This window comes from Symphalangus syndactylus, chromosome 8 (assembly GCF_028878055.3).
Source record: "Symphalangus syndactylus isolate Jambi chromosome 8, NHGRI_mSymSyn1-v2.1_pri, whole genome shotgun sequence".
In the NCBI taxonomy this organism is placed as follows: Eukaryota; Metazoa; Chordata; class Mammalia; order Primates; family Hylobatidae; genus Symphalangus; species Symphalangus syndactylus.
The window spans coordinates 142,586,365-142,599,163 of record NC_072430.2 but is presented as its reverse complement, the minus strand read 5'-3'; the positions used below and the strand labels follow the sequence as shown (position 1 = coordinate 142,599,163).

The following is a 12,799-nucleotide window of genomic DNA, read 5'->3' as shown; positions in this document are numbered from 1 at the left end:
GGGGAACTCCAGGGAGCTCGAACAACTACTATGGGATGTGCCCTGACTTGGGCCTGGGACTGGCACCAAGCAGAGAACCTCATTTCCTGGGTCACAGGGGGCAGGAATTAGCTGCTGGCCTCCTGCCCTGCCTAGAGAGGAAGCCTAGTGCTCAGCTGGCAAGTTCCTCCGACACTAGGCAGAGTAAAAGTGTGAAGCTGCAGTACCTCCCTCTCCTAGGCCCTGAGAGGTGGGGATTAATGTGTCTCCTGGACAAGCCCTGAGCTCCTGAGATGCCATAATTCTCTTTATCCAATCTCACCCTTCCTGCTCTGTGTGGCCCATTAGCCAGGGGCCACCCTCAAGTCTAAAGGGTGCAAAGAGGAAGCAAGGCCTACATTCCTCACCTGCTGGGTCTCCGTGACACACTGATCTCACAATCAGAGATTCTATAAAGTAAGAAAAACAAACTAAACCCAGTAGATGGCAGACGGGGAATCCAGAGGTCTAAGGAAGCTGGCAGTTAAATTTGAGAGTGTTAGGCAGGCAGCAAATGAAACTAGACATACATTTATTTTGCGTTTGATTTCACTGGTTCAAATGTCTACATGCTGGAGTAAATCCACTTGCCTCTCTTCAGGGCTCTTCCTCTGCAGTACATTAATCTGGCCAAGGATGGCATATGCCACTGTTGACTCCTGGTCCTCCAAGGCCTAAGAAGCTCACCCCACCGGCAGGGCCTGGAGCCACAGCAAACTGAGAAGAAGGCCACAGGCACAGTCTCAGTGACATCAGACATTGGGCTGATTCCTGAGGCATTGCTCCTGTCTCCCAGGACAGCAGGGTCTGGTGCTCTGATAAGTAGCTACCAGGTCACAATCACATGACCACTGCAGAAGCATCAACCCCAGCTGGTCCAGGCTCCAGCCAGTTTCCTCTGGGCCGCATGTTAGAATGGGCTCCCTGCCTTTTTTTTTGATCATCCAAATCTAGCTTCAAAGGGCTCCAAAACGTCCTCACCACATCTGGACCTGAGAGCAACAGCTGATTTTTAAGAGTCAGATTCTCATTGCATTTGGACAAAATGAATAATGTGCCTTTCATATTTTCTTTGTATTTCTCTTCAATAGTTGCTTGACCCAGCATCTTTCTGTCTGCTCTATACAATGAAAATACAAACTAAATGAGAATAGAAAAAATAATTAAAGCATTGAATTGTACAAATTACAAATCTGTTCCAAAATATACTTACATTAAATAAAATACGCATTTCAATAAGAGATCTACAGTGAATGACTCTATGCATTCTGGGAAGCTTCACAACATCTAGGCAGGGCCAACATTCGTGAAAGAAGCTAAGAGATTTTGCATCCAATCACAGTTTGTAGCGGGTATCTTATTGCCAATCTGCGAGTTACACTGAACACATCATTAGCATCGCTTGTGCAGAAAACCAATTTTGTTTGGGAAAAGGGAAAGCAAGCTCTGGCCTCAATTTTGAGTTCATTACAACTTCTTAAGAATTTCACCAACAGCCTATACAGTACAAGTTCAAAAAAGTAAACATGTTAAGGTAAGCAGACAACTCTTCAGAAGCCCAAACACATTTTCTTGCTGTATTTATGTTGAATTCTCCATCTACAATGAGCAGTCATGAAGATGGTCTTCTTCAGGGCAACATGGTCACAGGACTGGGGCAATCCAGGGGACTGAGAGGGATTATGAGGATGGGAGAGGGGGCTACCTCTTGCTGTTTCACGTTAGAGACAAACTGTAACACAGTCCATGGGCCTGCAATCGTCCCCTTTTATCATCTGGCATAACGTTTGATGTAGTCATCCACTTTATTCCGGAAGTCCTCCTGTGGAGTAACAGCATTGGGGACAGAAAGAACAGGAGGAGTGAGTGAGTGAGTGAAGCAGCGCTTCAGGGACAAGTCAGACCCACCAGCACCAAGGCCCCCTGTGGTCGCCAAGGTGGTAGAAGGACCGGGACCTTGCGGAGTCTGACTGCCATTTCACCACGACCTGGGTGCCTACTGCACCCAAGAAACAGTGCTGGGTAGGCTGAGGGGCGAGCACGTGGAAGGCTTAAGTGGGAGGGACCCTAAGGGGGCGCTTATCCCTCCTCATTTTCCAGATGGGGAAAGTGGAGCCCAGAAAAGTGTGGTTGAGGTCACAAAGCCAAGACTCCTTTGGCCACAATGGGTGTGAGCTACAGCTGCTGCTCTCAGGAAGACCCTTGTTTCTGGATTTGTCTTCCTAGAATGATTTCCCTGGATGCTGCTACCTATTTAAAATGTGCCTGCTCTTCACAGCCCATGTACAGCCCCCCGTCTCTTCTGGGCAGGATTACTACCCTGCCCAGAAGAGAGCTGGGTGTGCCACAGAGCTCCATCCTCATGCATTGAAATGAAGGTGGACAGTGACCAAAGGCGGTGTGGACCTAGGAATCACCCCAGGCCAGTATGGGTGGAACAATCTTCTCAGATCTGGGCCACTGTCAGGTTTGTCCCTGGATCTGGTCTCCCCAAGGTTAGGAGTAAAATCCCATGGGATTGTATGAGCCGTAAGAGTGACTTGGAGCTCTTAACCCTCTCACTCCTACAACACAGCTGCCGGGTCTCAGATGTCCCCGCAGGATCACACTGCTTCGGTCCCATCAATGCCATGCAGCCCCCACTGCACAGGGAACACAGCACAGTTACCACAGTTCTTAGTGGGCATGAGTTCCATTTCCTTAGCTAAGCCTCAGTCTTCCTGTATAAGCGTCAGTCTAACCTGTTTGCTGATTCCACTGCATTATCCCGACACCTGGCAATGTGCAGGGCATACCCTGGCACTTGATGTATACCTTGCTGCTGCCGCGATGCCCTCTTGCAGGGGAGACCCTGCCTGGAGCATGGTCCTGGCCAGCTGGGCACCAGGTGCCTGCCCTCCTGCCACACCTTTACGACCCTTTCCAGGGTGGGCAAGTTCCCAATTTGAAGCTATGGATATGGTCCCATGACTTGCTCTGGTCTCAGGGTGAGAAAGCGGAGTGCTCTGAGTCTACCTAGGTGCCTCTGCCCTGCCATCTGCCCTATTTGTCTACAGGATGGCGTTTGGAGCCTCCCACATGGGCCTTTACCCCGCAACAAAGGGGGGCTGTGCAGAAACCCTGCCTGCCCTTTTACAAAACCTTCTCAAGGCCATTTCCACAGTCCCCAGAGCCAGACAATACTGGCAGCTCACAAGGACCCTGAAAAAGCTTACCGGATGTAAAATGAAGACCCCATAAATGCCCCTGCCTCTCCATGTTGTGGAGGACAAAAGACGCCATGTACTCTTAGTCGCCCTGTTCACCTCAGCCAGCATAGAGCCCGGCGTCCATGCCTGCAGCAGGCCCCATGCTCCAGCCTCTGCTGCCTCCCTCCTCCTCTCCTACTGCAAGGGACACAAAGCACAGGGCCCAAGTGAAAACCACAGACTCTGGAGCCAGACGGAGGTGGGTCCAAGTCCTGGGCTCTGCCTCCAGCGGGCTACTCAATCATGGCGAATCTCAGCTTCCTGGCAGCAGCAAAACGGGGATCATAATGGTATCCGCCCCAAGGGGCTGTCGTGAGAAACAAGTGCACTCTGTGTCAAGTGCATGGAAGTGTGCCTGGCTTCTACTAATTCCATTCCTCTGACGTGCACCAGTCATAATGGCCTCTTTTCTCTGCCCTGAGCTCCACAGCACATTCCTGCCTCAGGGCCTTTGCATTGGCAGCCAAGGTTTTCTGGAGTGCTCCTCTCTCACCACCCGGCCCTCTGTGGCCCCCTCTCCACCTCACATGCTGCGTTTGTTCACCTATTTTTTTTAATTTTAATTTTCATTATTATTATTTTTTTGAGATGGAGTTTCGCTCTTGTTGCCCAGGCAGGAGTGCAATGGCGTGATCTCAGTTCACTGCAACCTCCGCCTCCTGGGTTCAAGCGGTTCTCCTGACTTAGCTTCCCAAGTAGCTGGAATTACAAGTGCCTGCCACCATGCCTGGCTAATTTTTTTATTTTTACTAGAGACGGGGTTTCACCATGTTGGCCAGGCTGGTCTCGAACTCCTGACCTCAGATGATCTGCCCGCCTCAGCTTCCCAAAGTGCTGGGATTACAGGCGTGAGCCACGGCATCTGGCCATGTTTGTTCACCTATGCTCCGCCTCCTCCTGCCGGAATGTGTGCACCACAGGGACAAGGAATGTCATTCCCACAGTCATCCCGAGCTCTTTGCACCTCCCCTGGGACATAAGTGGTCACCAGCCAAATAAGTGACGAACGAGTGGACATAAGGACGCGGCGCTCACCAGCTGTGACTATGACTCCGCACGGAGACTGGGGTGGGGCAGCACTGCTTAGGCTTCATGTGGAGGCATCACTGTTTGGAGATTTTAGGTCCATTTTACTGGGGCTAAAAGTGTACCAGTTGCAAAGTCCTATTTTATACAAATCAGGAATATGAAATCTTATTTCATACAAAGAAAGGTAAAATGGAAGACATCTCTCCACCTGGAGCTATGGGAGTGCCCCTATTGCCATCGCTTTCTATCTGATAAGGCTTGGTCCACAAGGGCTAGTCCTTGCCAGCAACAGCAGACAGGACTGCCGCCACGAATGCCTGCAAGGGGTGGGCCAAGGGGCACATTTGCCCAGGGCTTGTCAGCGCAGTACCAAGCCCAAGGCTTTACCAGACAACACAAGCCCATCAGGACCACCGACGGATGGCAAGGGTCGGGGACTGACTGCCCCCATGGGGAGCTGTGAGCACAGGGCTGCCTCACACCCCTGCTACTTCTCTTGAGGACCCCTGCTGCTCCAGCCCTCAGGACAGAGCTCGCCTCCTCGGCACAACACCAGCCTCAGAAGATGGCCCGCTCTGCCCGCCTGGTTGCACTGCACCACTCCCCATGCCCACTGTGCCTGCCACTTGTTTTGTGAGTCTGAGCAGGATGCATGCTGGGTGGCACTTCTCTTGCCTCCCTGTCGGAGGTGCTCCTGCCCACTCTTTGGGGCCGTGGTCAGGCAGCACCTCCTGGGCTCAAGACTGTAGCGAGGACTTGGCAGGGCACATTTCAAATGCCCTACTTGGTCGTGGCACATAGTAGGTTTAACTAACGTTAACAGAAGCCAAGGCGCTGAACATTCAGCATGATGTCTAGAACTAGCTAGAGGGGTTTTAGAACTGTGTTCAAAGCTACATCAGGTCGGGTGCAGTAATCACTTTGGGAGGCTAAGGCGGGTGGGTCGCTTGAGGCCAGGAGTTTGAGACCAGCATGGGCAACATGGTAAAACCCCCTCTCCACTACTAAGAATACAAAAATTAGCCCAGTGTGGTGGCGCACGCCCACAGTCCCAGCTACTCGGGAGGCTGAGGCACAAGAATTGCCTGAACCTGGGAGATGGAGGTTGCAGTGAGCCAAGATCGCACCACTGCACTCCAGCCTGGGTGACAGACTCTGTTTCAAAAAAAAAAAAAAGGCAACTTCAGCCAAGCAAACAGTGGTGGCTGACCGACTGCCACAATGGCAAGGCTGCTATAGGGAATCTGGTTCAGAAGATGGAATGCGAGGTTCTACCACCAAATCCAGCCAGAGCCCCTGGCCTAAGCTGAGCTACCTCGACGCCAGCCACACACGGCCTGCCTCTGCAGGCTCCTGCTCCATGTGCTTTGCACTGGGCCAATGGTAAGGTCATTTCAGACCCCCTTTCCTGACAGCACTTCCCCTCCTCAAGGCTTGTATGCTTTCTTTTATCAGACAGTTAAAACCACTGCTGCCTTGCTACTCAAGCACAGTGGAAAGGTGCTTCAGCAACTATAATTCTTTCAGCATGGGTTTTGTTATACTTTTTTCTTCCCAGTGAGTTTTAATATATTGTTTCTAGGTAAACGGTCTTCCTTAAACAGGTGTCTTACTGGAAGACTTCAGTGTGGCTCCTGAAATGAATGACTGATCATTTATGCACTGCATTAGAGGAAAAAACTTTTTAGAAGTGGAACTGAAGATTAAAAATAATGAATAGGGGGAGCTCTCTGAACCTTTACAAGCTCAGTGTGCTGCCCTAAAAATTAAATAAATAAAAATTAATAACAGTAATGAACAGGATCTCATTATTTTTGGGTAAAAATCAAAGTCAAGTGTGTATGAATGTGTATGAGCTCAGCAAAAGGTGTGGAAGGATAAGGTGGGCTGCTGGGGGTCAGGAGGGTGCTAGTGGGTGTGACACCGTCCATTCTCCTTCTCTGTTCCTACTATTTCTTTATTTATGTATTTAAAGATGGGGTCTCACTCTGTCACCCAGGCTGGAGTGCAGTGGCACAATCTTGGCTCACTCAACTTCCCGCGCACAAGCAATCCTCCCACCTTAGCCTCCTGAGTAGCTGGGACCACAGGCGTGTGCCACCATGCCTGGCTAATTTTTGTAAAGACAGGGTTTTGCCATGTTGCCCAGGCTGGTCTCAAACTCCTGAGCTCAAGCAATCTGCCCACCTTGGCCTCCCAAAGGTTGGGATTACAGGTGTAATCACAACGCCACCATGCTAGTGCTATACCTGTTTTAAATTACTCATACTAAATTCTACTAGGAAATCACATCAAATAAAAAAATCACTTCTCAGCTGGGTGCCGTGGCTCATGCCTGTAATCCCAGCACTTTGGGACGACAAGGCAGGAGGATTGCTTGAGGCCAACCATTCAAGACCAGCCTGGGCAACAAAGCGAGACCCCACCTCTACAAAAAATAAAAGTAAAAAAATTAGCTGAATGTGGTGTCATGCACCTGTAGTCCCAGCTACTTGGGAGGCTGAAGACAGAGGATCACTTGAGCCCAGAAGGTGGAGGCTGCAGTGAGCCACTACTGCAACACTGCACTCCAGCCTGGGTGACAGAGTGAAATCTTATCTCAAAAAACACAAGAAAACAAAACAAAAAACAAAAAAACAAACACACACCAATTCTCTCTAACCTTGGGTAAAGCATTTTCCTGAGGTTACACACATTTACTATACCATATTGTTTACAAATTGCTTTGAATTCCAGCCTTGCATCCCACCACTCTCTTGGTGGATAAATTTCTCATTTATCCAATCAAGAGACAGTAGTAATCGTCTTTGTGACAAGTACATCAGCCTAGAATAAGCCTGTTACTGGCTCACCTTGTCCCGCAAATGATGTTCTGCAGCTTCAATATTCAGTGGATCATCAAAATTCAAAAGATCCTTAAAAAGAGAGAAACTTAAAGTAAACATTGGAAGAATTGCTTTTCTGCTGTTAAAGTCTTCATTTTATGGCACAGTAAGAGAAGTCTAACTAGCAAATGGCAGACCAAACTGGAGAGCTGAGAATCTCACTAAGAACTCAAGTGCTTGTGATATCAAAGTATTGAATATGTGGGTATTTTTTTCAAAATGGTGACTGACAACTGACTGAAAGAAGTTAGAGATATATTGACATGCAGTTCTACAAAGTTTGGTGAAGATGGAGTAAATTACAATCACATTCATTTCTAATGCTATTTGTGATAACTGGAGAATGAAAACCACTATTATTAAGCATTTCCAAATAAAAATCCCCTTCTTTTCCATAAAAATTAACTTTTTCTTTTGTTTTGTGATTAACAGCTTTGACTTTTTGAGCCCCTTCCCTGGACTTTCCTTTCTCTGATTCACAAAGCCACCCATGCAAAGCCAATAGGGACGACATCTGGAACCCGAGCAAACTGCACAGCAGTGTTGCCAGGCTCATATCCCCAGACTCCGGAGAGGGAGCCAGACCCTAGAAAAGCACTGCAATGGCTACGCCCCTCAGCCCCAAGAAGCACTCTGGCCTTTGGACCAAAGCTGCATCTTATCTTCACACTGCTCACCCCTCTTGTTGAGAATCGGCGGGCTTGCCTGGCCGGGCATGGTGGCTCACGCCTGTAATCCCAGCACTTTGGGAGGCTGAGACGGGCAGATCACCAGAGGTCAGAAGTTCGAGACCAGCTTGGCCAACATGGTGAAACCCCATCTCTACCAAAAATACAAAAATTAGCCAGGCATGGTGGTGCATGCCTATAATCCCAGCTACTCGGGAGGCTGAGGCAGCAGAATCGCTTGAACCCAGAGGCGGAGGTTGCAGTGAGCCAAGATGGCGCCACTGCACTCCAACCTAGGCGACAGAGCAAGACTCGGTCTCAAAAACAAAACAAAAAAAAAAAAAAGAAAAAATCAGGGGGCCTCAATTTGTCCTTATGATGAGTCATGGCTTTCCAATGCAGGCTGTAGGATGGATCATTGTCAAGACAATCATATTTCTCTTCAGGAATGATGTTAAATTTGGGGACTATGTTCCTGGAGATTAATATGGCTGTGACCATTAAAATGTTACAAAATAGCAAAGAAAAACTGTAAATCTCTATAGTCATTCACAGTTGGAAAATTAGATTCCAAGTCCTAGAAAAAGGCAAAAATGTAAAGTACATATTAGATAAAGACTGTTATCACACAGAATTTCTTACCTTCTTTACTGTATGTTAGACCTAAGATAAATGAGTTGATCAGAATAACCATTACAGACTTAATTAGCAATTTTGATTGGCTCTTTTAGAATTTACTCAGAGCACTGAGAGATGGGGAGCTAGTGTGGCTGAAGCAGATTTCTTTAAAAAAAAAATTTTTTTTTTTTTTGAGACAGAATTTCGCTCTTGTTGCCCAGGCTGGAGTGCAATGGCATGATCTCGGCTCACTGCAACCTCCACCTCCTGGATTCAAGAGATTCTCCTGCCTCAGCTTGCCAAGTAGCTGGGATTACAGGAGCCCGCCACCACGCCTGGCTAATTTTTTTTTTTTTTTTTTTTTTTTTTTTTTTTTTTTTAGTAGAGATGAGGTTTTACCATATTGTCCAGGCTGGTCTCCAATTTCTGACCTCAGGTGATCTGCTGGCCTCAGCGTCTCCTAAAGTGCTGCGATTACAGGCATGAGTCACTGTGCCCAGCCAACAATTTTTTTTTAAGTCCAAGGAGCCAGTGTTTCTTTCCTCCCATTAATTCCCCTGCAGCAAGTCACCAGTCAAAACCTATTCAGAGCCAAGGAACCTGGGACAGACATGGTGGGCTCCAGAAAAAATCATCATGGTGGCTGATGACAATGACAGCATGTGGGCCCCTAGAAGGGCCTGAGTTCACACCTGTCCTCTTTGGCTCTCTCAATCAAATCTGGAGATGCCAAGGCTCAATATTACAATGGAGCACAACTGCCAGACAGATTTCAAATTAGGCTCCAGAAATAAAACTCCATTCACTTCAGTGAAAAAGCCAAAGACAGAAGCAGAACAAAGTGGCTGAGACCAGCAGAAACTGTCAAGTCCAGGTCTCCATCAGGGATGACCTCCCATGGAGATTCAGGGAGATCCTGAAATCACTGGAAGTGCTTGGTTTCTCTGCTTGTGTGATAGACATTCACCAGCTAACATCTGACAGAAAGACAAAAGGTGGGCAGGGATTCAGTTTAGTTTGAGGCTCTGCTTTTGCTGAAGATAAGAACACTGTGCCCTCAGATGACAGGACAAGTAAGGGCAGACCCGCCCTAGTTTAACTGAGTCCTGCAGGTGCCTCTGCTGTAGGCAACAGCCAGTGACCCACATGACACCTGGCCAGGAGGATGCTCGTAAAACAGCCCACTGGCCTGGGTGGGCTATCCAAGATCATAGAGGCACCTTAGGTTTTATCAAAAGTAGCAAAAACTATTTTTTCATGAACAGATCTCTGAAGCTTATTTCTTTAAAAGCAACTTTATGAATCGAAAAGTAAAAATTCAAAGGAACGTGTAATATTGTATAAAAAAAATCCAACCAACAGCTTTTGGCTGAGTCCATTTAGCCTCTTCCTGCCCTACGGCCATTGTCTGAGAAATGCTATTTCCTGAGAACAGCAAACTTCAGCACCTCATCACTGACAAAAAGACAACAACTCTGAGGTTCTGGACTCGTGAAAAGCCCGCAAGGCTGGGTAACCACAAAATCATCCACCCCAATCAGGACACCTGGGAGGTGACAGGGCCACTCCCTGGGCTGTCTAGTGTAGCCACGGGCACAGAAGTGGCCTGGGCCAAGTGACCCCAGGGTAACAGCCACCCTGCTGGAAGGGGCTAAGGCAAGTGGAACCAGCCTCATCCCCTAGAAACCGGGGTCAGCCACCTCAGCAGGGCAGAAGTGAGATTGCTGTGGCCCCTGCCCCAGACAACCTCCCCACATGTCACTCCAAAGTCCCCTCATTCCCTACCTCACTGTTCTACTTCTGACTCATAAAAGAGCAACAGAAAAAAGGGGTAACTATGTAACTATTTGCATGGTGGGTTATTTTTTAATTTATTATTTTTTTTAGAGACAGGTCTTGCTATGTTGCCCAGGCTGGTCTTGAATTCATGGGCTCAAGTGATCCACCTGCCTCAGTCTCCCAATGTGCTAGGATTACAGGTGTGAGCCACCATGCCCAGCCAGGATGTCTTTGGGGGGTTTTTGTGTGTATCTGTTGAGGCAGAGTCTCTGTCACCCAGGCTGGAGTACAGTGGTGCAATCTCAGGTCACTGCAACCTTTGCCTCCTGGGCTCAAGCAATTCTCCCACCTCAGCCTTCCAAGTAGCTGGGACTACAGACATGTGCCACTATGCCCAACTAATTTTTCTATTTTTTGTAGAGATGGGGTTTGGGCCTCCTGGGCTCAAGTGAGGATCCGCCCAAAGTGCTAGAATTACAGGCGTGAGCCACTGTGCCCAGTCCATGTTTCATTTTGTAACATGGTTTTGTGTTAACCTTAACGCAATGTCTAAAACTAGCAACAAGGAAATTGAGAATAACTTGGGATTTTGATCACTGTACTTACAGTAAACAAAGAGTTTAATCCCCAAACGACATCCTGAAATAAAAAAGAAAACAGAAAACAAGTTTTAAGCCAAAGTGCACCTAGTCTTTTAAACCCATGATCAAGAAATACACTTTGTACTCTATCAAAACCTGTCTTCAGCATGGTTTGTTTTTCTCAAGATAGAAAATTAAAATAACTTCTCTTCAAGTGTAACAACAAACTCTGGAAAATTCAAAGAGATGAGCAGTCTCAGGCAGTGAATATAAAATCAAAGATAGCATCAGCCACCCTCCCAGTCAGACCTGACAAGCCCAATCCTGCACGACAGGGCCCGCAGGCCAGTGTCTGCATAGGGGCTCCACCTTAAATCACCTCTTACTTGTTACCACCAAATATGGTTCTGACTTCTAAAAAGTCACCTTCAAAATAACGTCTGTTGTTTTTACATCTACTGCCTCTTGCGGTCGTAGATAAGTTAATTACCCCTCATCCTATTAAGTTTTCTTAATGATTTTGCATTAGTTATTTAAAGAATCATAGAAGATTCACAATTCAAGGATTAGAGATTTTCATTAAATCAAACTGAAAGCCAGAGTTGTTCTATCTGTACTGACCTGCCATCTGTGAAGCACAAATTCATTCTCCATTTTCCTCTTCATCAACTCAAGAGTTTCGTCCTTTTTAGGCCTGTTCTCATGCTCCTCTCCTACTTTTTGCTAGTTGGTAATTTTATTTGCCCTTCTCTGTTTTCTCTAGTCCATCAATCCATCCACTCACCCATCCCTGACCTTCCAATGTGAGCCAGGCCTAGGGTTGGAGTGTGGGTGAAGGCGAGCCCTCAGCCTGAGGAAGGGGGATGGACAGATGGGCAGGTCAGCAGGCCAGCACTGTTCACGAAACGTGTTCCCCAGCACCCTGGGAGGAGAGGCTCCAGAGGCAATGACAGCCATCTGAGCCCCAGGGGAGCAGGAGTCTGCCAGGGAGAGGGCTGGAGGAGAGGGCCGCCTTCCAGGTAGAGGCACCACCTGCAGAGGGAAAGTTCTGAGAGGGCAGGACATTTCTAGAGCGTGGGGAGAAGCTAAGAAAAGGCTGGGTGGGCTGCCCATGGTGGCAGAGACTACAGCTCGGAGGAGCTGGGTCAGGACTGCATGCAGTCTGCAGTGTTCCCTGATGCAGGGCCAGGGCCAAAAGCCCCTTCCTGTGCTGTTCCCCTAGGGTCCCTGCCTGATGTTAGGTACCCAACACCTGACAGTCTTCTCTGGCCGTAGGGAGTGGTTTGCACATCAATTTGCTGCTCCTTCTTCAACACCTAGTGGCCAGAGGAGCTCAAGACATCCCTGTTGAATGAATGGTGGCCATGAGGTTTCCTATGCGGCGGGTGGTTTGGCTGTGAAGCCTGCAGTTTGGGCTCCTATCTCTGGTTCTAGAATGGTGCCTGGCAAAGCCAACAAGGATGCTCATCTGGCCCAAACTGACTGAGGTCAGTGACTGGCTAAGTAGCCTAGGCAGCAGGGAGAAGAGGAGACAGGGTGTGTCCGGCCACTGGTGTGGATGTGACAGGCAAGGACATGTGCTGCTTTCTCAGGAGGCTGGCTACTGCAGGGAGAGGACCACAGGGACAACTTATGATCAAGATCAAGGCACAGACTCTACCTTTAATGTTCTTGTGGGAGCCCAGCCAGTGCCATCAATTGAATGTTCTCTCAGTAAACTGAAAAAGACAAACACACAGTGGTTAGTGAGGAGCAGCCACAGGTGCCCTGCACGCTGCCAACTAGTCCTCTCGGTGTGTGTTTTGTCTTTATTTATTATATATTATAATAAAGAGCTCTACTTTTTATTAAACCCATCTTTTCCTCTGTGGCTTCTCAGTTTTCTCTTGCTGAGGAAGGCATTTCTACCTCCAAGTTTATATACATATTCAATTATAACGTCTTGTGTTATGTTTATCTATTTGTTGTAATAC

At 48.0% G+C, this 12,799-nt stretch overlaps 1 protein-coding gene across 7 annotated transcripts in view; it reads right to left on the bottom strand.

The window, feature by feature from the left end:
* Positions 1 to 533: 533 nt before the first annotated feature.
* UBE2F (ubiquitin conjugating enzyme E2 F (putative)) overlaps positions 534 to 12,799 on the bottom strand; it is a 77,396-nt gene continuing 65,130 nt past the window's right edge. For all 7 annotated transcript variants that reach the window (XM_055291118.2, XM_063645820.1, XM_055291120.2 and 4 more), the window contains 4 exons: positions 12,487 to 12,544; positions 10,852 to 10,884; positions 7,148 to 7,210; positions 534 to 1,840 (listed from right to left, as the gene is read on the bottom strand). In XM_055291118.2, the coding sequence (XP_055147093.1) occupies positions 1,790 to 1,840; positions 7,148 to 7,210; positions 10,852 to 10,884; positions 12,487 to 12,544 (205 nt within the window). In that variant the 3' untranslated portion in view covers positions 534 to 1,789. The remainder of the gene's footprint in view (positions 1,841 to 7,147; positions 7,211 to 10,851; positions 10,885 to 12,486; positions 12,545 to 12,799) is intronic.